The sequence below is a fragment of the Pinus tabuliformis genome, chromosome 1_2 (assembly GCF_031772625.1).
Source record: "Pinus tabuliformis cultivar Carrire ecotype Pingquan chromosome 1_2, CPIR1, whole genome shotgun sequence".
Classification (NCBI taxonomy): Eukaryota; Viridiplantae; Streptophyta; class Pinopsida; order Pinales; family Pinaceae; genus Pinus; species Pinus tabuliformis.
This window is the reverse complement of record NC_142298.1, coordinates 497,928,826-497,955,005: the sequence shown is the minus strand read 5'-3', so window position 1 is coordinate 497,955,005 and position 26,180 is coordinate 497,928,826. Positions and strand designations below refer to the sequence as shown.

Below are 26,180 nucleotides of genomic sequence, written 5' to 3'. Positions count from 1 at the left end.
CACATATTTCCCCCAATGATTGTACATGTCTTGCCCCATTACAATGTCATTCCTTCCTCTACTAATCCTTCTTATGCCACCTTCTGTTGGAGTGAATTACTCTTGTATTTCCCCTTCCGAACACTCCCTGATGATATCAGTTCAACTGATGCAGAAATTATTGCACACTGGGAACAAAAAAAGGGTGCATATACACCATGGCATGTCCATCGCGAACCCGAAAACCCACAAAGCCCACCTACTGAAGATCAACCTACACCACACACCCCCCCTGATTCCATTCAGATGGATGAATGGCAAATCCTCTCTCAACTACACCCAGGTTACAATATTGCAATTGATGACCTCGACATGATTGGCTACTGCGACTTCGATGTCAACCACAATTGGTCACAAAATACTGTCCCTCCCCCCTTGCAAGAAACTGCCATCAATTTCATTGAATTCAACCGCTCACCCATTCAAAACCAACATCAATCATTTTCCAACCTTCTCCATGAGCATACATTATCCCCTACCCAAAGAATAGCTTTCACCGCTGTTTTTTCACACTTCAAAAACCCCTTCGCCAAAAACCGCACGGAAGATCATTGTACAAGGAACAGCTGGCACAGGAAAATCCCATTTGATTAAATGCCTTCACCAAGCATTTGTGGAAAACTCGCCAGCCAACAAAAACCATTTATTGTGACTTGCACCAACCGGCGTTGCAGCTTTCAACATAAATGCCCTCACAATTCATTCTGCCCTTCATATCCCTATCCAGACAATGCATCCTCTCGAAGGCCAGCCGCTCCTACACCTGCAAGAGCAACTTTGTCATGTAGAATACATCCTCATTGACGAAATGAGCTTCATTGGTCCAAAAATGCTTTCTCGCATTGACGATCGTCTAAGAGAGGCATTCCCTCTTCATCGGAATACACCATTTGGTAATCGCTCAATTATCCTTGTCGGAGATTTAGGCCAACTCACACCTGTAAAAGACATTCCTTTATATGCTGGGACATCGCGTGGTATTGCACTTTGGCGCATCTTCGACATATTCATAACACTTTCAACCGTTTTCCGTCAACAAGGAGCTATCTTGTCCCAGGTTGCTTTCCGGCAAATACTTGCAAATCTTAGGAATGGAATATCTACACTTGAAGATTGGCAACATCTAATGTCAAGAACAAGTTCCTCTCTTACACCTGAAGAGAAATACTCATTCAGCGAGTCCATGCACCTATTCGCAACAAACAACGCAGTTGTCTTGCATAATAAGAAAATGCTCAAACAATTGAACATCCCAGTAGCACTTTGCTCTGCGGAACAACAAAGACAGAAAAATCCTACTACAACAGAAAATGAGCACCTACCTGCAAAGGTGCTCTTATGCAATGAACAAAAAGTTATGCTCACCAGCAACTTATGGGTACATGCAGGCCTTGTCAATGGCACGCTTGGAAAGGTCATCTCAATATTTTATTCAACTGACTCAAAGCCCCCAGCATTACCATCCTTTGTGGTTGTTGACTTTCAACAATACAGAGGCACACCATGGGACATTTCACACCCAACATATGTACCCATTCCTCCCATCACAAGGGGTGCACGCCGTCAGATACCACTTCAAATGGCATGTGCTTTAACAATACACAAGTCACAAGGAATGACATTAGACAAAGCAACAGTGGACATCGGGACCAGAGAACGCCAAGGGCTAACATTCACTGCAATTTCAAGAGTGCGGTCACTATCAGAAATACACATCAATCCAGCATTCCCATTCTCCCGCATTGCACAAATGCACAAGAATCCATATCTTAAGCATAGACAGCAAGAGGAATCATTCCTTGCATCAAAATCTATCCAGGATAATACACTTTAGCCAATCATACAGCCTGCCTTCCAGAATTACCCACATGGTAAACACCAGTCACTACATACAGAAGTTTCACATAGATTTCTTGCTATTACATTTAATTTCATATGATTTTATACTCATTTGGAATCGTTTAATTTATTTCGAATTTTCAAACAAAATCGTCAAACATATTCATTGCCAATTACAGTGTTCCCTTTTCTGATGCCAACAGGTATGAATACATGCTATTTACGACAATTGTACGAGTGTTGCGAAGAAATCCAGCAACAAGAACTTACATTACAGGATATGCAGACAAGGATCCTGCCACAACCATCCATGCCACTATACCGTTTGCGCCCAGCAATTACGTTGTTAAAGAATATAAGGAAACTACTTAAGATTACAATTCACATCCATGAAAGGGATGCACACAGGCAGATGTGGCATCAACTACAGGAACAGCTCGCACAACATGGCACCACAATAAACACTAACTGGTGTTGCCGATGCCATGGCCCATTATGCATATATGATTAGCGGCTCATTCTCAATTACATCTCTACAAAACTTTCATTGTATATATCTTTACTTATATATGGCATGTTTAGTTATATCTTAATAGAACTGTTCTCTGTTGTATGAACAAAGAGTATTCAAGTACATGGTCCACTGCTCTTTGTTTTGGGCTTTATGATTCAACCAACAACTTTTTGTATAAAGAAACACGTTTCTGACTTTAGATAGGTCGATGTTTATAACAACCTATTAGGGAAATTTTCATTCAGCCCTTTAATTCTTTCTATTAGTGTTGATAGGGTCAAAATCTGCAAATTGTTTTTTATCATTTACCCAGTTGATGACTAGCTCTGAATCTCTCAGTATCTGGATTTGAGCAGTACCTTTCTTAATTGTTAAATTTCCCAGTATCGAAAATGCACTTACCTCTGCCCAGTAGTTGGTACCTTCTGCCAATGCAGCTTTGAAACAGAGACTATGGTTTTCCTTCAAAAAAAACACACGTCCAGCACCACAAATCCCTGGAATTTATGGGAATTTCATGTCTCATGCATGTCAGATTCATATTTGCAATTAAAATAGTAGATGAGGATAGTTCTTGACAGTAGAGGTGTTTTCTTTATAATGAACTATTTCTTTTATTCTGGGCTCTTCACATGCTTGCTGATGCATGTTAGAGTGCCAAGTTTTCTGAATTGAATTATTTTAGTTTCATATTGTCTACATATGGCTCTTGGGCCTTTACTCGGATTTTAGAAGTGCTATCATTTTCATTTTGGAGGACAGGTTTGTTCAGTTGACATTCTTTACTGTAGATTACAGCTGCTGGCTTATAATGTGGATAAGTTTAGGTCCTGTGACATCTTTTTCCACAATATGAAAACAGAGTAACATCATTTAACCAGAGCTACTATCCGTAAGAAATAGGGTGAACATCATTAAAGTGGGGTCGTTGATACACTTTTTTTCACATCATTTAAAGTAAAGCTACTATTTGTAACAAATAGTAGGAGAGCAGAGTTACACTATGAGCATTTAAGCATTTATCGCCCTTCATTCACGTTTTTTCTTCACATTATGAAAGGTGAGTAACATCATTAAACCAGAGTTACTATTGGTATGGTCTCTTTAACATGATACTGGTTTTTAATGCTTTTTGTACCTAACTGCATATCTTGTATGTGTTTTGTCTCAGACTGATAAGGTTTTACAGCTGGAGACGGTTTACAGTTACCGTTACCTATAATGGCTCAACCTTGTCTATCAATGTATTTAATGCTTGGCCCAAACTGCAAATCTTGCTCTAGCTCTTTGCCACTCATTTTTCTTGTTGCCCAACTTCTAATCATGCTCAATAATTTCTTAAATGCATTATGCCTATGACTGATTTGCATCTCTGTTTTCTGAAACCATGTCTGATGTAGTTTAACTATTGTCCAACTGCATATCTTGAAATGAAGCTCTCTCTCATCCATTTTGCGAGCCCATGCGCATACCCAAATACTCAGATTAATTTCAAAGCAATTAGAAGCTTATTCTCGAACGCCCACATGGATTTCAGATGAAATTGAAACAAAGAAGGTAATATAAAAAGCACCTGAATCAATTTTCAGACGATGCCTTTGCGAGTTATCCACATGATAAGCCCATGTGCAGTTTAAGGACCATGGGAGAAGTAAAGTTCCGACCTTCTATGTGCAAAGTGAACCGTAGGGGAAGGGTTCGTAATCACATTGAAAGCACTGGCGTATATAAATGGTAATCAAAGCATCCGAAAATCCTGAAAATCCTGAAAATCCTGGTTCGACACCAAACTTTATCGTTGCGTATATGAACAGGCCTGCCTCACTAGAAGCACTGCCCCTCCTTGAAGCTGCTCGCTCGTGGTCATATTCTTCCCAACGGAGAAGCAACCACTGGAAACACATATTTCCCCCAATGATTGTACATGTCTTGCCCCATTACAATGTCATTCCTTCCTCTACTAATCCTTCTTATGCCACCTTCTGTTGGAGTGAATTACTCTTGTATTTCCCCTTCCGAACACTCCCTGATGATATCGGTTCAACTGATGCAGAAATTATTGCACAATGGGAACAAAAAAAGGGTGCATATACACCATGACATGTCCATCGCGAACCCGAAAACCCACAAAGCCCACCTACTGAAGATCAACCTACACCACACACCCCCCTGATTCCATTCAGATGGATGAATGGCAAATCCTCTCTCAACTACACCCAGGTTACAATATTGCAATTGATGACCTCGACATGATTGGCTACCGCGACTTCGATGTCAACCACAATTGGTCACAAAATACTGTCCCTCCCCCCTTGCAAGAAACTGCCATCAATTTCATTGAATTCAACCGCTCACCCATTCAAAACCAACATCAATCATTTTCCAACCTTCTCCATGAGCATACATTATCCCCTACCCAAAGAATAGCTTTCACCGCTGTTTTTTCACACTTCAAAACCCCTTCGCCAAAAACCGCACGGAAGATCATCGTACAAGGAACAGCTGGCACAGGAAAATCCCATTTGATTAAATGCCTTCACCAAGCATTTGTGGAAAACTCGCCAGCCAACAAAAACCATTTATTGTGACTTGCACCAACCGGCGTTGCAGCTTTCAACATAAATGCCCTCACAATTCATTCTGCCCTTCATATCCCTATCCAAACAATGCATCCTCTCGAAGGTCAGCCGCTCCTACACCTGCAAGAGCAACTCCGTCATGTAGAATACATCCTCATTGACGAAATGAGCTTCATTGGTCCAAAAATGCTTTCTCGCATTGACGATCGTCTAAGAGAGGCATTCCCTCTTCATCGGAATACACCATTTGGTAATCGCTCAATTATCCTTGTCGGAGATTTAGGCCAACTCGCACCTGTAAAAGACATTCCTTTATATGCTGGGACATCGCGTGGCACTGCACTTTGGCGCAGCTTCGGCATATTCATAACACTTTCAACCGTTTTCCGTCAACAAGGAGCTAGCTTGTCCCAGGTTGCTTTCCGGCAAATACTTGCAAATCTTAGGAATGGAATATCTACACTTGAAGATTGGCAACATCTAATGTCAAGAACAAGTTCCTCTCTTACACCTGAAGAGAAATACTCATTCGGCGAGTCCATGCACCTATTCGCAACAAACAACGCAGTTGTCTTGCATAATAAGAAAATGCTCAAACAATTGAACATCCCAGTAGCACTTTGCTCTGCGGAACAACAAAGACAGAAAAATCCTACTACAACAGAAGATGAGCACCTACCTGCAAAGGTGCTCTTATGCAATGAACAAAAAGTTATGCTCACCAGCAACTTATGGGTACATGCAGGCCTTGTCAATGGCGCACTTGGAAAGGTCATCTCAATATTTTATTCAACTGACTCAAAGCCCCCAGCATTACCATCCTTTGTGGTTGTTGACTTTCAACAATACAGAGGCACACCATGGGACATTTCACACCCAACATATGTACCCATTCCTCCCATCACAAGGGGTGCACGCCGTCAGATACCACTTCAAATGGCATGTGCTTTAACAATACACAAGTCACAAGGAATGACATTAGACAAAGCAACAGTGGACATCGGGACCAGAGAACGCCAAGGGCTAACATTCACTGCAATTTCAAGAGTGCGGTCACTATCGGACATACACATCAATCCAGCATTCCCATTCTCCCGCATTGCACAAATGCACAAGAATCCATATCTTAAGCGTAGACAGCAAGAGGAATCATTCCTTGCATCAAAATCTATCCAGGATAATACACTTTAGCCAATCATACAGCCTGCCTTCCAGAATTACCCACATGGTAAACACCAGTCACTACATACAGAAGTTTCACATAGATTTCTTGCTATTACATTTAATTTCATATGATTTTATACTCATTTGGAATCGTTTAATTTATTTCGAATTTTCAAACAAAATCGTCAAACATATTCATTGCCAATTACAGTGTTCCCTTTTCTGATGCCAACAGGTATGAATACATGCTATTTACGACAATTGTACGAGTGTTGCGAAGAAATCCAGCAACAAGAACTTACATTACAGGATATGCAGACAAGGATCCTGCCACAACCATCCATGCCACTATACCGTTTGCGCCCAGCAATTACGTTGTTAAAGAATATAAGGAAACTACTTAAGATTACAATTCACATCCATGAAAGGGATGCACACAGGCAGATGCGACATCAACTGCAGGAACAGCTCGCACAACATGGCACCACAATAAACACTAACTGGTGTTGCCGATGCCATGGCCCATTATGCATATATGATTAGCGGCTCATTCTCAATTACATCTCTACATAATGCTTTTATTGTTATACATATGCTTACAAGCCAACAAAACTTTCATTGTATATATCTTTACTTATATATGGCATGTTTAGTTATATCTTAATAGAACTGTTCTCTGTTGTATGAACAAAGAGTATTCAAGTACATGGTCCACTGCTCTTTGTTTTGGGCTTTATGATTCAACCAACAACTTTTTGTATAAAGAAACACGTTTCTGACTTTAGATAGGTCGATGTTTATAACAACCTATTAGGGAAATTTTCATTCAGCTCTTTAATTCTTTCTATTAGTGTTGATAGGGTCAAAATCTGCAAATTGTTTTTTATCATTTACCCAGTTGATGACTAGCTCTGAATCTCTCAGTATCTGGATTTGAGCAGTACCTTTCTTAATTGTTAAATTTCCCAGTATCGAAAATGCACTTACCTCTGCCCAGTAGTTGGTACCTTCTGCCAATGCAGCTTTGAAACAGAAACTATGGTTTTCCTTCAAAAAAAACACACGTCCAGCACCACAAATCCCTGGAATTTATGGGAATTTCATGTCTCATGCATGTCAAATTCATATTTGCAATTAAAATAGTAGATGAGGATAGTTCTTGACAGTAGAGGTGTTTTCTTTATAATGAACTATTTCTTTTATTCTGGGATCTTCACATGCTTGCTGATGCATGTTAGAGTGCCAAGTTTTCTGAATTGAATTATTTTAGTTTCATATTGTCTGCATATGGCTCTTGGGCCTTTACTCGGATTTTAGAAGTGCTATCATTTTCATTTTGGAGGACAGGTTTGTTCAGTTGACATTCTTTACTGTAGATTACAGCTGCTGGCTTATAATGTGGATAAGTTTAGGTCCTGTGACATCTTTTTCCACAATATGAAAACAGAGTAACATCATTTAACCAGAGCTACTATCCGTAAGAAATAGGGTGAACATCATTAAAGTGGGGTCGTTGATACACTTTTTTTCACATCATTTAAAGTAAAGCTACTATTTGTAACAAATAGTAGGAGAGCAGAGTTACACTATGAGCATTTAAGCATTTATCGCCCTTCATTCACCTTTTTTCTTCACATTATGAAAGGTGAGTAACATCATTAAACCAGAGTTACTATTGGTATGGTCTCTTTAACATGATACTGGTTTTTAATGCTTTCTGTACCTAACTGCATATCTTGTATGTGTTTTGTCTCAGACTGATAAGGTTTTACAGCTGGAGACGGTTTACAGTTACCGTTACCTATAATGGCTCAACCTTGTCTATCAATGTATTTAATGCTTGGCCCAAACTGCAAATCTTGCTCTAGCTCTTTGCCATTCATTTTTCTTGTTGCCCAACTTCTAATCATGCTCAATAATTTCTTAAATGCATTATGCCTATGACTGATTTGCATCTCTGTTTTCTGAAACCATGTCTGATGTAGTTTAATTATTGTCCAACTGCATATCTTGAAATGAAGCTCTCTCTCATCCATTTTGCGAGCCCATGCGCATACCCAAATACTCAGATTAATTTCAAAGCAATTAGAAGCTTATTCTCGAACGCCCACATGGATTTCAGATGAAATTGAAACAAAGAAGGTAATATAAAAAGCACCCGAATCAATTTTCAGACGATGCCTTTGCGAGTTATCCACATGATAAGCCCATGTGCAGTTTAAGGACCATGGGAGAAGTAAAGTTCCGACCTTCTATGTGCAAAGTGAACCGTAGGGGCAGGGTTCGTAATCACATTGAAAGCACTGGCGTATATAAATTGTAATCAAAGCATCCGAAAATCCTGAAAATCCTGAAAATCCTGGTTCGACACCAAACTTTATCGTTGCGTATATGAACAGGCCTGCCTCACTAGAAGCACTGCCCCTCCTTGAAGCTGCTCGCTCGTGGTCATATTCTTCCCAACGGAGAAGCAACCACTGGAAACACATATTTCCCCCAATGATTGTACATGTCTTGCCCCATTACAATGTCATTCCTTCCTCTACTAATCCTTCTTATGCCACCTTCTGTTGGAGTGAATTACTCTTGTATTTCCCCTTCCGAACACTCCCTGATGATATCGGTTCAACTGATGCAGAAATTATTGCACACTGGGAACAAAAAAAGGGTGCATATACACCATGGCATGTCCATCGCGAACCCGAAAACCCACAAAGCCCACCTACTGAAGATCAACCTACACCACACACACCCCCTGATTCCATTCAGATGGATGAATGGCAAATCCTCTCTCAACTACACCCAGGTTACAATATTGCAATTGATGACCTCGACATGATTGGCTACCGCGACTTCGATGTCAACCACAATTGGTCACAAAATACTGTCCCTCCCCCCTTGCAAGAAACTGCAATCAATTTCATTGAATTCAACCGCTCACCCATTCAAAACCAACATCAATCATTTTCCAACCTTCTCCATGAGCATACATTATCCCCTACCCAAAGAATAGCTTTCACCGCTTTTTTTTGACACTTCAAAACCCCTTCGCCAAAAACCGCACGGAAGATCATCGTACAAGGAACAGCTGGCACAGGAAAATCCCATTTGATTAAATGCCTTCACTAAGCATTTGTGGAAAACTCGCCAGCCAACAAAACCCTTTATTGTTACTTGCACCAACCGGCGTTGCAGCTTTCAACATAAATGCCCTCACAATTCATTCTGCCCTTCATATCCCTATCCAGACAATGCATCCTCTCGAAGGCCAGCCGCTCCTACACCTGCAAGAGCAACTCCGTCATGTAGAATACATCCTCATTGACGAAATGAGCTTCATTGGTCCAAAAATGCTTTCTCGCATTGACGATCGTCTAAGAGAGGCATTCCCTCTTCATCGGAATACACCATTTGGTAATCGCTCAATTATCCTTGTCGGAGATTTAGGCCAACTCCCACCTGTAAAAGACATTAATTTATATGCTGGGACATCGCGTGGCACTGCACTTTGGCGCAGCTTCGACATATTGATAACACTTTCAACCGTTTTCCGTCAACAAGGAGCTAGCTTGTCCCAGGTTGCTTTCCGGAAAATACTTGCAAATCTGAGGAATGGAATATCTACACTTGAAGATTGGCAACATCTAATGTCAAGAACAAGTTCCTCTCTTACACCTGAAGAGAAATGCTCATGCAGCGAGTCCATGCACCTATTCGCAACAAACAATGCAGTTGTCTTGCATAATAAGAAAATGCTCAAACAATTGAACATCCCAGTAGCACTTTGCTCTGCGGAACAACAAAGACAGAAAAATCCTACTACAACAGAAGATGAGCACCTACCTGCAAAGGTGCTCTTATGCAATGAACAAAAAGTTATGCTCACCAACAACTTATGGGTACATGCAGGCCTTGTCAATGGCGCGCTTGGAAAGGTCATCTCAATATTTTATTCAACTGACTCAAAGCCCCCAGCATTACCATCCTTTGTGGTTGTTGACTTTCAACAATACAGAGGCACACCATGGGACATTTCACACCCAACATATGTACCCATTCCTCCCATCACAACTGGTGCACGCCGTCAGATACCACTTCAAATGGCATGGGCTTTAACGATACACAAGTCACAAGGAATGACATTAGACAAAGCAACAGTGGACATCGGGACCAGAGAACGCCAAGGGCTAACATTCACTGCAATTTCAAGAGTGCGGTCACTATCGGACATACACATCAATCCAGCATTCCCATTCTCCCGCATTCCACAAATGCACAAGAATCCATATCTTAAGCGTAGACAGCAAGAGGAATGATTCCTTGCATCAAAATCTATCCAGGATAATACACTTTAGCCAATCATACAGCCTGCCTTCCAGAATTACCCACATGGTAAACACCAGTCACTACATACAGAAGTTTCACATAGATTTCTTGCTATTACATTTAATTTCATATGATTTTATACTCATTTGGAATCGTTTAATTTATTTCGAATTTTCAAACAAAATCGTCAAACATATTCATTGCCAATTACAGTGTTCCCTTTTCTGATGCCAACAGGTATGAATACATGCTATTTACGACAATTGTACGAGTGTTGCGAAGAAATCCAGCAACAAGAACTTACATTACAGGATATGCAGACAAGGATCCTGCCACAACCATCCATGCCACTATACCGTTTGTGCCCAGCAATTACGTTGTTAAAGAATATAAGGAAACTACTTAAGATTACAATTCACATCCATGAAAGGGATGCACACAGGCAGATGCGACATCAACTGCAGGAACAGCTCGCACAACATGGCACCACAATAAACACTAACTGGTGTTGCCGATGCCATGGCCCATTATGCATATATGATTAGCGGCTCATTCTCAATTACATCTCTACATAATGCTTTTATTGTACATATGCTTACAAGCCAACAAAACTTTCATTGTATATATCTTTACTTATATATGGCATGTTTAGTTATATCTTAATAGAACTGTTCTCTGTTGTATGAACAAAGAGTATTCAAGTACATGGTCCACTGCTCTTTGTTTTGGGCTTTATGATTCAACCAACAACTTTTTGTATAAAGAAACACGTTTCTGACTTTAGATAGGTCGATGTTTATAACAACCTATTAGGGAAATTTTCATTCAGCTCTTTAATTCTTTCTATTAGTGTTGATAGGGTCAAAATCTGCAAATTGTTTTTTATCATTTACCCAGTTGATGACTAGCTCTAAATCTCTCAGTATCTGGATTTGAGTAGTACCTTTCTTAATTGTTAAATTTCCCAGTATCGAAAATTCACTTACCTCTGCCTTGTAGTTGGTACCTTCTGCCAATGCAGCTTTGAAACAGAAACTATGGTTTTCCTTCAGAAAAAACATACGTCCAGCACCACAAATCCCTGGAATTTATGGGAATTTCATGTCTCATGCATGTCAGATTCATATTTGCAATTAAAATAGTAGATGAGGATAGTTCTTGACAGTAGAGGTGTTTTCTTTATAATGAACTATTTCTTTTATTCTGGGCTCTTCACCTGCTTGCTGATGCATGTTAGAGTGCCAAGTTTTCTGAATTGAATTATTTTAGTTTCATATTGTCTACATATGGCTCTTGGGCCTTTACTCGGATTTTAGAAGTGCTATCATTTTCATTTTGGAGGACAGGTTTGTTCAGTTGACATTCTTTACTGTAGATTACAGCTGCTGGCTTATAATGTGGATAAGTTTAGGTCCTGTGAAATCTTTTTCCACAATATGAAAATAGAGTAACATCATTTAACCAGAGCTACTATCCGTAAGAAATAGGGTGAACATCATTAAAATGGGGTCGTTGATACACTTTTTTTCACATCTTTTAAAGTAAAGCTACTATTTGTAACAAATAGTAGGAGAGCAGAGTTACACTATGAGCATTTAAGCATTTATCGCCCTTCATTCACGTTTTTTCTTCACATTATGAAAGGTGAGTAACATCATTAAACCAGAGTTACTATTGGTATGGTCTCTTTAACATGATACTGGTTTTTAATGCTTTCTGTACCTAACTGCATATCTTGTATGTGTTTTGTCTCAGACTGATAAGGTTTTACAGCTGGAGACGGTTTACAGTTACCGTTACCTATAATGGCTCAACCTTGTCTATCAATGTATTTAATGCTTGGCTCAAACTGCAAATCTTGCTCTAGCTCTTTGCCATTCATTTTTCTTGTTGCCCAAATTCTAATCATGCTCAATAATTTCTTAAATGCATTATGCCTATGACTGATTGGCATTTCTGTTTTCTGAAACCATGTCTGATGTAGTTTAACTATTGTCCAACTGCATATCTTGAAATGAAGCTCTCTCTCATCCATTTTGCGAGCCCATGCACATACCCAAATACCCAGATTAATTTCAAAGCAATTAGAAGCTTATTCTCGAACGCCCACATGGATTTCAGATGAAATTGAAACAAAGAAGGTAATATAAAAAGCACCCGAATCAACTTTCAGACGATGCCTTTGCAAGTTATCCACATGATAAGCCCATGTGCAGTTTAAGGACCATGGGAGAAGTAAAGTTCCGACCTTCTATGTGCAAAGTGAACCGTAGGGGCAGGGTTCGTAATCACATTGAAAGCACTGGCGTATATAAATGGTAATTAAAGCATCCGACACTCCCAGGTAACTCTTAGGTGAATTTGACAGATTTTGACAATTTATCCACGCCACGAATTACAGTTTTATCGACCGCATAATTTTTTCAGTTCACATATTCACACTTATTGATTAAACAGTCCTTTTTAAAGTCTCCGTAGTGTTTGGAAATAGAACCATGAAAGCAACAGCATAGGTTGAGAGAAAAATAGAAATAACCTAATTGTAAAAATAGGAGAACTTTCCATCTGATGCTTTGAGGAATCAGATTAAATCAATACATTATATAGTTTATTCTGGGTTTATTTTAGAATAGGTAAAGAAGCATCCGAGACAATAAAGCTTATGTAATCACCAAATTGGTCCAAAAACCATGGACAGGAACAATAGAAAGAAACACAGGCACGACATTTGCGCTTAAGAGCACTAACCTGCAAGGTAAGCAGAAGAATTCTGAGAAACTGGGAACCTGGGCGAACAATTTCTGAACCTGGAAACAGCTCTGTCCCTGCCAGTGAAAAACACAGAAGAGAACACTAAGAAAACACTCGAATAACAGAATTCTGAGAACAAGGCCGTGGCTCTTCTGCAAACCAACATGTCAATGTACATCTCTTGGTAGATAAAGATTGAAACTTCTAATAAATGAGACAGATGTATAAACATTTTTTGGTTTTAGTCTACAACGGAACATCCTGATTTACAGCGCTCTGAAAGTTAGGAGTCATAAAACATGAACATGTCACCGTAAATGAAGCTTTGAATTTTTTTGAAATAAAACGAAAGTTTTGGGGAAAAAATAAAATACTAAAAAGGAAAAAAATAAGATAACTACCTTCTATACTAAGAGAAGACATATGGATTCCACAGCTCGTGTGTAGCAACGCAGTAAATCAACATGTAAAAGGTCGTGTTTACCCAGAAACAAAAAAATTGAGCATAAAATAAATATATGTAGAGGGCATATCTTATGTTCATTTCAAGTTTGGGAGCACCAATGGCTCTTACCCTTTTGTCAACTATTCACTACGCCTATTTCCTCTTCCATTTGTAGCAAACCATTAACTTACTGGCTACAAGTTCTTATTATTTTTTTTCCTCTGGAAGAGATTCTGACGCTTCCTTCCATAATTTGCCTCACAGAGTTTATGAAACTTTTTGGCCTTGCTTCAGCTATTTCATAGGTAAAATTATTACATTTTCTTTATTATGCATTGCTAAAAATGGATCTTACCCTTTTATCTACTATTGACTAACCCTATTTCCTCTTAATTTTTTTGCATACCTTGTTCTGCAACTGTTTTCCGTTCTAAGTTTATTCTGCATAACTTGTTCTCCAACTGATTTCCGTTCAGTCAGTGAATAACTTGCTGCAAATCTTGCAATGGAAACATTTTAAATGCAAATAATTTTTTCTATAACTGTTTGTAATGCAATTTATCCGAGATCTATATGCATCCTCTGCCCTGAAATCCCTCTCAATGCATTTTGTCACCATTTCATATGGCTATCTTGCACTGGAACTATTTGCAGGGTATTTTGCGTATGCTCTATATGCATATATTTCAATGAAACTGATCTTATGCAGTTTGTCTGTGCCTCTGGTTCTGCTGTATACTTTTCCCCTATGACGTGTCTCAGAGATTTGCTCTCAGTTTTAATTATGTCTTTACTCCGTATGCTGTGTGGTCAGTTTTTCATCAAAGATTGGCTCATTTTATATTTTTATTTGGTTGGTAAATATTAACTCTTCACCTTTGCTCATCAAGTCCCTTGGGATGGACAATACGTTTTCAAGTATGTCACTTTGAGGTGTATTTGGATAGTATTGATATGCCTTGTGTAGAATTTTAGCTGTCTGGTTGCTTTGACCGCTTAACCATGAACTGCTGTCCCTTTATTTTGACCATTTTCTATACCAACCAGAGGCACTGAATTTTTGGTGACAAATGAGTAACTGGATATTGTTTGGCCTGATGGTATGTCTAATTTCAGGCAAGTAAACTTCTTTGCCTTAATGAGTCTACTGCTTTATGTTTGCAGAAGTTGAAATGATGAAAGAAAGATTTTCAAAGTTATTGCTGGGTGAAGACATGTCAGGTGGTGGTAAAGGAGTATGTACAGCCCTGGCAATATCTAATGCTATTACAAACCTCTCAGGTATAACATTTTTAATTCTGTTCTGGAATCACACAGGATTTCATGCAAGTCTTAAGACACAATTTTTTACTTAATCTTAAGACATAAACTTTCACTTAATTTCAAGATACTAACTCCTAACATGGGGATCTCTTGTGGCAGCTACTGTTTTTGGACAGCTTTGGAGATTGGAACCTCTGGTGCAGGAGAAATTTCAAACAATGTGTATAAATAGAAAGATGCAGAAAATGACAGTCAAACATTGTACTCAGAATTATGACAAGAAAGCCCCTGCTGGGTTTGTGAGGAAAGAGAGCTTCAACACCAGTTCTGTCTCCAACCGCCAAGATAATATGTTTTCAAGTATGTCACTTTGAGGTGTATTTGGATAGTATTGATACGCCTTGTGTAGAATTTTAGCTGTCTGGTTGCTTTGACCGCTTAACCATGAATTGCTGTCCCTTTATTTTGACCATTTTCTGTACCAACCAGAGGCACTGAATTTTTGGTGACAAATGAGTAACTTCAGGCAAGTAAACTTCTTTGCCTTAATGAGTCTATTGCTTTATGTTTGCAGAAGTTGAAATGATGAAAGAAAGATTTTCAAAGTTATTGCTGGGTGAAGACATGTCAGGTGGTGGTAAAGGAGTATGTACAGCCCTGGCAATATCTAATGTTATTACAAACCTCTCAGGTATAACATTTTTAATTATGTTCTGGAATCACACAGGATTTCATGCAAGTCTTAAGACACAATTTTTTACTTAATCTTAAGACATAAATTTTCACTTAATTCCAAGATACTAACTCCTAACATGGGGATCTCTTGTGGCAGATACTGTTTTTGGACAGCTTTGGAGATTGGAACCTCTGGTGCAGGAGAAATTTCAAACAATGTGTATAAATAGAAAGATGCAGAAAATGACAGTCAAACATTGTACTCAGAATTATGACAAGAAAGCCCCTGCTGGGTTTGTGAGGAAAGAGAGCTTCAACACCAGTTCTGTCTCCAACCGCCAAGATAATACGTTTTCAAGTATGTCACTTTGAGGTGTATTTGGATAGTATTGATATGCCTTGTGTAGAATTTTAGCTGTCTAGTTGCTTTGACCACTTAACCATGAACTGCTGTCCCTTTATTTTGACCATTTTCTATACCAACCAGAGGCACTGAATTTTTGGTGACAAATGAGTAACTGGATATTGTTTGGCCTGATGGTATGTCTAATTTCAGGTAAGTAAACTTCTTTGCCTTAATGAGTCTACTGCTTTATGTTTGCAGAAGTTGAAATGATGAAAGAAAGATTTTCAAAGTTATTGCTGGGTGAAGACATGTCATGTGGTGGTAAAGGAGTATGTACAGCCCTGGCAATATCTAATGCTATTACAAACCTCTCAGGTATAACATTTTTAATTCTGTTCTGGAATCACACAGGATTTCATGCAAGTCTTAAGACACAATTTTTTACTTAATCTTAAGACATAAATTTTCACTTAATTTCAAGATACTAACTCCTAACATGGGGATCTCTTGTGGCAACTACTGTTTTTGGACAGCTTTGGAGATTGGAACCTCTGGTGCAGGAGAAATTTCAAACAATGTGTATAAATAGAAAGATGCAGAAAATGACAGTCAAACATTGTACTCAGAATTATGACAAGAAATCCCCTGCTGGGTTTGTGAGGAAAGAGAGCTTCAACACCAGTTCTGTCTCCAACCGCCAAGATGATCAGTACGCTACTAACATGTTTAGTGAAGAATTTCTGCTATTCTCTTGTAATCTATAGGCCCCCAAAGCTCCTCATAGATGAGAATATTTGCAGGATGTTAATATTGTTGTAATTTTGTAGTAGTTGTGGAATGACTTACTTTTGTGCTGCTTCTCATCTTCAACAACAAGAGTTTCTGTGGTGAATAAGCAGAATCCATGTCCTGCCTTGTGAAGCAGCTCTCCGCTGTGATAGCGTTCTTTGTAATGTCTCTGATAAATCCTTTAGACTTCTATTTCATTCTGTAATATGATGGGATTCACTCTACAAGATTAGGGGATTCACTCTACAGAGTCCATGTCATACCTTCTGAATCAGCTCTCCACTTATGTTAATTTTCTCTGTAATGAACCTAATAAATCCTATATAATGAGATTTCATTTTGTAATATGATGGGATTTCACTCTACAAGATTGGTTTCAGTTTGACTTGTATTGTGGTATATGAAATTTCTCAGTTTTACTTGTAATAGGATGGGATTTCATTCTATAATATCATGGAATTTCCCTCTGCAATATTTGCTACTAAATTTTACAATTCCAAATTAATAATCCTATCGGCCTCTCTTTGTACCTTTTGGGACAATTGCTAGTAAATAATCTTGTGCATAAGATTACTTCATCGCCCTGATTTGAAGGACATGCTAAATTCTCCTCTTTGTATCTTTTGTTTTGTTCTTTTTCTGGATTCTAGATAAACGTATTGACGTACCTCACAACCTATAAGATAAGTCCTTGGGCTTATCGCAACTAATACTCTAGCAAGTTTTTTATATTAAGGTTATAGGGATTTTGAATTTTTTATTAGATTTTTAAGGTTTCAATTGTTAAAATAAGCTAATTACTCTCGCATGAGGAATTGGCTAAAATTAGAGAGTTAGTTAACTGAGTGTTGAGGGTTGAAGCGTTGAGTGTTGATTCAAGTCAAGTGATATAAGACTTTTAGTGTGTGGTTGCATGTCAAGATATTTTAGCCAAGTCGCTAGTAGAACAGGTTATATACTCTTCACTAGGTTCATTGTAAGAATCGAGTTTTGTGTGATCAGTAGAAGAGCCACAACTCATGTGTTTTGGGTGAATTTTATGTTTTAGCTTTTCTGTCTTTCCAAAAAATTGGTATCAGAGTTAAGGAAGGATCACAAGATTTGTGGAGGATCACAAGATTCGTGGTGCTTGCAGAGCTAGTGAGAAAAACGCTGACGATTCTTTAAAAAAAAATTACGTTGCAAATTTGTCGAACTGTTAAAAAGGGCCCAAATTTCGCACTCCATTAATACAAAAAAGGCGCAATTTTCATGATGTCTTATGGGATACTTTGGCGACAAACTATAAAGGTATGGCCAAAGTCAATATTGTTAAGTTGCACAATACTAGGAGAGATTTTGAAAGTCTACTGATGAAGGAGATAGATGACATCGATTCTTTCATGAATCGGGTCATAACTGTCGTAAATCAGTGAAACATTTATGGTGAAGAAATTAAAGATCAAACAATGGTTGATAAGGTCCTCAAATATTTTTCTACCAAATTTGATGTTGCGGTCGCTGCCATAGAAGAAGCCAAATATTTGGCATCATTCACAGTTGATGAGTTGATGGGATCATTTCTATCGCATGAGGCAAGGATAGAAATAAATAAGTATTCCAATTTAGAGAGCGCTTTCAAAAGTCAGGTTTCTATTTCAAAAGATAGAGGTCGAGCCAGAAGTAAATCGACAGGCAGAAGACAAGGCAGAAGATATGGTGGTCAGAGAGATGGCCGAGAAGAGCATGAACATGAAAGTGGAAGCAACTATAGAAGCTTCAACAATATTCAAAGAGTTGAAAAATCAAATGTGAGATGTTATTGTTGCATTAAATTGGTCACTATGCTCGTGATTGCAGGAAAAAGATAGTTGATCAAGGGAACAATAGAGCTAATGTCACTACAGAGAGTAATAACTCCATGTTCCTAGCTTTCCATACCATGCTTGAACCTTCTGCTAGTGTGTGGTTGTTAGACAGTGGTTGAAGTAACCACATGATAGGCAACAATAATTTTGTTGCAAATTTCGATCAATCTGTGAAAATAGAGGTAAAGTTGGGCACTGACAAGACTATGGATGTAGATGGCAAAGGAGTGGTCAACATTTTGACCAAACGGGGGGAGTCAAAGACAATCTCAGAGGTATATTATGTTCCTAGTCTCAAATATAATTTGATAAGCGTTGGTCAATTGACAAAGAAATGATACATAGTTATCTTTCAAGGTCAATAATGTGTTATATATGAAAAGCCCCCATGTAAGCAACTGATAGTTGATGCAGGAGCATCTAACCCCCCCTTAATCAAAGAGGAATCCGAAGTGGAGAAAAGAGAGGACAGCGTGGACCATGGAGCAAAACAGGGGAAAAATCTGTTTTAAAACAGATTTAAAAAACAGATTTAAAGGATGGATTGGATAAGTCTCTCGAAGACTTGTTACTATTGTTATCCGCCATGTGTTGTATGCATGCATGTAATGAGAGATTTAAGGGCTTTTTGTAGAGGGTTGATCGGATCCTTCATAGTGATCCGATCCAACACTTCTTATATATATATATATATATATATATATATATATATATATATATATATATATATATATATATATATATATATATATGTGAACCTGCGTGTTCAGGGAGATAGAGGTAATAGATAGAGGAGAGAGCAGTAGATAGACAAAATGTAGCCAGAGGAGAAACCGTCCTAAGGCTGCGATGCCTTAGTTTTGTAACCGTTCTGTATATAATGATAAAATGCGCATTAGTGTTGAATCGTGCTTGTGTTTATGCCTTTGTTCAGTTATATTATATATATGTGTGCGCGAGTTAAAATCCCAATTGTGAATGCATGTTGATCGACCATCGACCACTGTAGGGTCGATGGCGATCCATTGAATAGTGAGATATTGTTATATGAGATTGTGGCAGAACTGCGTTTAACGCAAAAATTCTTCAAATGGCAGATAAACTTAAGTAAAGGAGGAAGCGATGGAAATGCACAACGACTATCGGATCTTATGGATCAACGGTCCAGATTCCTTATCGCATCGGCAGCAAACCATTATCACATCGGGGAATCGGCAGAACTCTTTATGAGTTATCGGAACCAGCTGAAGTGCGATTGCGAGTGTGATGTTGCGATTACACCATAGTCGTCGGATCTGGAGTCAGATCGACGACCTAGAAGAAATCGGTGATCGCAATCGGGGAGGTTAATGGAACAATGCGATATCACAAATGTGGAAATGCCGATGGCCGATGAGTGACATGGAAATATCGCCGATAGACCGATCGGGCAATCAGCGATCAGGAGTTGTGGTAATCGGCGATCGGGGGTTATGGTGATCGGTGATTGGAGCGATCGCTATCGGAGATCGGAGGATGGAGTGGCGCGGCGGACTTGTAACACTGCGGACCCATCGATAATTATTAAAGCAGTTATATAATGTTTGAAGTCTGATAGGTGTTCTAGAACGGGGTTTTTATGTTTCCCCGTGTATTATGAAATCTGTGCGGCGGAAGGGTTAAGGCTTAATGCCTATATGCTAGTGTCCTGATATATGTATTGATCAGGTTTTTAAGGCTTAAAAGCTTAATTTAATCTCCCGATATGGTGGGAAAGACTCGATAGTGTAATAAGGCTCCGATATATGTTAATGGTCCGATATATGAAAGCTCTGATAAAGTAGTAAGTCCATGGTTTCAAAGGCTTATAGCCTCAATACGCTTCCGATAGGATTTGTGGGCCCATAACCCACAAGCCTCAAGATTGATTTATTTGGAAAATGGGATTTTGATTAACCCCCAATTTCTCATTCCCATCATTAGTGAAGGTGAAGATGACGATGAACACACTCTTTCCTCTAATTATGAATTCCAGTGATCAAGCCAGTTCTTTTATAGTTGCATGTTCTGATGATTATTGGTTATGGCACTTTCAGTTTGGACACTTGCACTTTTCTGGGTTAAGGTTGTTGCAGCAGAGACAGATGGTCAGAGGATTACCTCTCATCAAATAACCTACTAATACTTGTGAGTGTTGCATCTTGGAAAAGCAACATCGTGAAATTTTTCCAAAGGGAGTTACACACAGAGCAAAGCAACCTCTTGAGCTAGTGCACATAGACCTGTGTGGACCTATGAGGACACAGTTGATTGGTGGAAGTTGTTACTTCCTCACTTTTATTGATGATTATAGCAGAAAGACTTGGATTTACTTCTTGAAGTAGAACTCTAAAACTTTTGCAAAGTTAAAAAAATTCAAAGCCTTAGCAGAGAACCAAAGTGATCGACAAATCAAGGTATTGAGGTCAGATCATGGTGGAGAATATGATTAAAGGCATTCCATGATTACTGCAAACAACATGGAATCAAAAGAAAGTTTACAACCAAGTACACGCTGCAGTAAAATGGTGTAGCAGAGAGAAAGAACATGACAATTATGAACATGGTAAGAAGCATGTTAAAAGAAACTTGTCTAGTGAGTATTGGGCAGAAGTAGTTGCATGTGCTATTTATGTGATCAACAGATCTCCTACAAAGAGTGTGATGAACAGAGTAATAGAACAAACATGGTCAGGTATGTCTTGCAGCGTATCTCATCTTAGAGTATTTGGATGTGTATTTTATGCACATGTGCCTAAATAACGAAGAGGCAAATTGGATGATAAAAGTGAAAAATGCATATTTACTAGTTATAGTGAGTAATCAAAATCTTACAAATTGTATAACCCTGTCACCTAGAAGACCATAACTAGCAGAGATGTTGTGTTTAAAGAACAAGAGTCATGGAATGGTAGTATAGACAAAACAGTTGATGCACAAGTGTCACTAATGGAAGAAGATGATGTAGCAGAAAAGGAGCAGCAAGAATCATAGGTGAAGACACCAAACAAAGACACACCAACAAGGACTCCAAGGTTTTTTGAGCAGCATGGATCTTCAATCAGATCAACAAATCGATGTTCTCCTAAGAATCAATCAGGGGATGAATCAAGCAATGGTAAGAGAAATATGAGAAGTCCGAAAGATATTTATGATGATTTGGATGTTATTTCAAATTTTGCATTGTTGTCATTCCAACCTTCTTTGTTTGAAGAATAAATCAAAGATCAAAATTGGGTGCAAGAAATGGATGAAGAAATTGAAGCTATTGAAAAGAATGATACATGGGATTTGATTGATTTACCAAAGGAAAAAAATCTCACTGGTGTGAAGTGGGTGTACAAGACAAAGTTAAATGTGAAAGGTGAAATTGACAAATTTAAAGCGAGGCTTGGAGCAAAAGGATTCTCGCATTAACCAGGAATAGACTTTGGAGAAATGTTTGCTCTGATAGCCAAATTAGATACTGTAAGAGCAGTTCTAGCCACAACAACTCAGAAAAAGTGGAAAGTATATTAAATGGATGTGAAATCAGCCTTCTTGAATGGAATTCTACAAGAAGAAATTTATGTGCAACAACCTCTAGGTTATGAAGTTGAAGGTAATGAAGATAAAGTTTACAAGTTGAAGAAGGCGCTATATGGACTCAAGCAAGCGCCTAGATCTTGGTATAGTAGAATTGAAAACTACATGATTAAGAATGGATTTTGCAGAAGCAACATTGAGCCTACCTTGTACACAAAGGTAAATGAGCATGGACAAATTTAGTTTGTTTGTTTATATGTTGATGACATGATTTTTATAGGTGATATAAATTGAGATGACAGATCTTGGTCTCATAAAATATCTTCTTGGCATAGAAGTTGAGCAATTTGAAAAAGGAATTTTTATTTGTCAAAACAAATATGCCAAAGATTTGTTGAAAAGATTCAGGATGGAAAATTACAAACCTATCCCTACACCCGTTGCAGCAGGTAGAAAGTTAAGCAAGGATGATGAAGGATCAAATGTCAATCCAGCTCTATTCAAAAGATTGGTTGGCAGCCTCATGTATCTCACAACTACAAGACCATATATCATGCAAGGAGTGAGTTTGATTTCCAGATTTAGGGAGACTCCAAAAGACACACATTGGAGTGCAGGAAAAATAATTCTGATATACATAACAGGAACTAGAGATTGTGGCATAATGTATGCAAACACAGAAAAGAAGGATTTGATTGGATACATGGATAGTGATTTTGCAGGAATTTTGGATGATAGGAAGAGAAATTCTGGTTTTTTATTCCATCTTGGTTTAGGTGTGATTTCATGGGCATCTAAGAAGCAACCCATTGTGACACTTTCGTCAGTAGAAGTAGAATATGTAGCAGCAACATAAGCAACATGTCAAACAATGTAGTTAAGATGAGTATTTAATGGACTCAAGAAGAAACAACAAGGATCAACAACAATTTACTATCACAACACCTCAGTGATTGCACTATCCAAGAATAGTGTGTTTCATCAAAAGAGAAAGATTATTGATACTAGATATCACTTTATTAGAGAACTTGTGAGCAATGGAGAAGTTCACTTGAAGCCTTGTAAATGCAGAAATCAATTGGCTGATATATTTAGTAAGTCATTAGAAAAAGATATGTTTGAGTTTCATAGAAGAAACTTGGGTGTTGTAAGCCTCGTTGAGACATAGACCAATACACATTTTGAGTTGTTATGAGTTAGTCTTAGTTTAGAGGTCGTAATTAAGGGGGAGCGTTAAAATAAGCTAATTACTCCCGCATGAGGAGTTGGCTAAAATTGGAGAGTCAGTTAACTAAGTGTTGAGTGTTGAAGTGCTGAGTGTTGATTCAAGTCGAGTTAAGTGATAGATGAATTTTATTGTGTGGTTGCATGTCAAGATATTTTAGGCGAGTCGCTAGTCGGAAAGGTTAAATACCCTTCACCGGGTTCATTGTAAGAATCAAGTTTTGTGTGATCAATAGAAGAGCCGCAGCTCATGTGTTTTGGGTGAATTTTATGTTTTAGCTTGTCTTCCTTTCCAACATCTTTTGCTGCCAGGGGTTCTATGCTTTCATAAAACGAAAATGAAATATCTTCAGAGTTTTCCATTTGGGTTCAGATTTCAATATCTTCTTATAAATTCCTCTTAATTTCAAAATATCCTTTAGTTTTGAGGTAGGAAAATGGCATCGAAGTCATCACCATGGAATAATATCAGGCGAGTGCAGTGAACACATTTTTGGACACTGTAAATCTGATAAGTTCTTGCATTTCTCTCGCTGAATATGAGACAATTTCCTTTATTAACCCTCGCAATACTATTTGTTTACTTTGAACATATTTTATTTTCCATTGGTTAGGTTTAAAATATTGTTAATGCTAGAATTAAATCAAGTTTCATATACCAGAACTTGATTCCAGTTTTCTTTTGTTTATGTAATTACATTTGTCGGGATTGTGCAAATTAATGATGATTAATTTTGCGCTATTTGGTAATCCTCGAGGCAAATATGATCCTTGACTTGATTAGGGTTAGATTATTGCCCTTTTTTGAGTTTCTATGAATTATTTAGGGATTTCTATGAAATTATTTTGCGTTACAATAATTCTACAATATTTGGTTAATCCTCTCGGTAAATATGATTCTTGACTTGATTAGAGTTAGATTATTGCTTTTTTTTTAAAGTTTCTATAAATTATTTTGGAGTTTCTATGAATTCTTTTTGGGTTTCCATGAAATTCTTTTGCATTACCATAATTCTGCAATATCTGGTTAATCCTCAGGGCAAATATGATCCTTGGCTTAATTAGGGTTAGATTATTGCTTTTTCTAAGGGTTAGAGTTTCTATGAAGTCTTTTGGAGTTTTTTTGATTTTTTTTTGCTTTACAAAGAGAACATCGAAATGAGTTGAGAGCAATGGATGGAAATGGCCACAGTTAAAATGAAGCTATTAAAGATATAAATCTTTTGATAATTTTCTCGTCGTATCTCAGGAGCCAGGTTGGTTTTATTGGTAAGGTTTTCTTGATTCTTCTTTAGCTTCATCTTTAGGGCTATATGTTTTAGTTTTCATGGGTTTATTGCATTTTACATGAGGAGGTCATGATGAAAGGCTTATATGGGTATAATTTTGGTAGTCCGTAATTACTTTTAAATTGTGATAAATATTAGAGGAGTGTAAAGTATTTAATTTGCAGATATTTTATGGTAAATAACCGGAATTAGGGATTTTAGGATATAATTTTTAAATTGATTTTTATTCATATTTATAAATTATAATAAGTTAAGTTAAGATTTATGGAGACTCCAAAAGAAACACATTGGAGTGTAGGAAAAAGAATTATGGGATACATAATAGGAACTAGAGATTGTGGCATAATGTATGCAAACACAGAAAATAAGGATTTGATTGGATACATAGATAGTGATTTTGTAGGAAGTTTGGATGATAGGAAGAACCCTTCTAGTTTTTTGTTCCATCTTGGTTAAGGTGTGATTTCATGGGCATATAAGAAGAAACCCATTGTGACACTTTCATCAGCAGAAGCAGAATATGTAGCAGAAACATAAGCAGCATGTCAATCAGTCTGGTTAAGAAGAGTATTTGATGGACTCAAGTAGAAACAACAAGGATCAACAACAATTTACTGTGACAACACCTCGTAATTGCACTATCTATGGATAGTGTGTTTGTTGGGTCCCTATAATACTAGTGATTACCCCATTACTATTGTAGTTATAGCCCTTATTTATATTGTTGTGCCCCTATTACCCCCATATTGTTATTTATGTGCCCCATAGAATCCCTCTATTGTTATTTTTGTGGCTTTATATTATTATTGTTAGGTCGGCTGGATTATATTGTGACTCCTTAGACTCCTATATATAGAAAGGAGGTTTTGTCATTTGTATCAGGGAATAGTGGTTCATTTATATAATGTAAAGGAGGTTGCCCCCTCGAAGAGGCTGAATTCTAAGGTGTTGATCTATCTTTTCTATCTTTTCTTGAGCTGGTTTCATAACATTTGGTATCAAAGCTTTGGATTCTAGGGTTTCGTTGCTCCAAACAAGTCATCGTGGAATTTTCGCTATAACTTTTTTTTGTGACGTTTCAGAAGTCACAAAAAAAAACCCATTTGAGAAGAAATCGCGCTGAACCTTGGGTCCGAATTTCAGAGCTTTTCGCGTGATATTTGCGGAGATATGATCTAAGGAAGTTGGTCTTTTTGCAGACTCCTGAATTACATTCAAAACAGGTGACCTGGGGAAAATCGTCATAACTTTCTCTCTGAGGATCGGATTGAAATTTCGTAAGAAGGTACAGAAAGAGGATAGACTGTAGTTTCTTGTGTGTGTGTTTCAGATTCAAAGGTTGAAACAGTGACTCGTGGCACGTCGTACAAGTTCGCTCTACTGAACCAGTCTAAAAGCAAGTCACTGTGGGAGATTTCACATAACTCTTCCTTGGAGAATCCAATTTGGCTCAGACTTGTGGCATTGGAAAGAGGATGCAGAAGGCTACTACAAGTAGCAATTTCAGAACTGGATGATCCGAAATTACAGAGATACATCAGATTCAA

The 26,180-nt window shown here is 38.0% G+C and overlaps 3 protein-coding genes across 3 annotated transcripts; all 3 read left to right on the top strand.

Annotated features, from left to right (window-relative positions):
- The first annotated feature begins 847 nt into the window (after window positions 1-847).
- LOC149206522 (uncharacterized) lies at window positions 848-1,873 on the top strand. Its single transcript, XM_089397717.1, has one exon. The coding sequence runs from the start codon at window positions 848-850 to the stop codon at window positions 1,871-1,873; it is 1,026 nt and encodes a 341-aa protein (XP_089253843.1).
- Window positions 1,874-5,136: 3,263 nt separating this feature from the next.
- LOC149206521 (uncharacterized) lies at window positions 5,137-6,162 on the top strand. The gene has a single exon (XM_089397716.1). The coding sequence runs from the start codon at window positions 5,137-5,139 to the stop codon at window positions 6,160-6,162; it is 1,026 nt and encodes a 341-aa protein (XP_089253842.1).
- Window positions 6,163-9,251: 3,089 nt separating this feature from the next.
- Window positions 9,252-10,451, top strand: LOC149206520 (uncharacterized). The gene has a single exon (XM_089397715.1). The coding sequence runs from the start codon at window positions 9,252-9,254 to the stop codon at window positions 10,449-10,451; it is 1,200 nt and encodes a 399-aa protein (XP_089253841.1).
- Window positions 10,452-26,180: the final 15,729 nt, after the last annotated feature.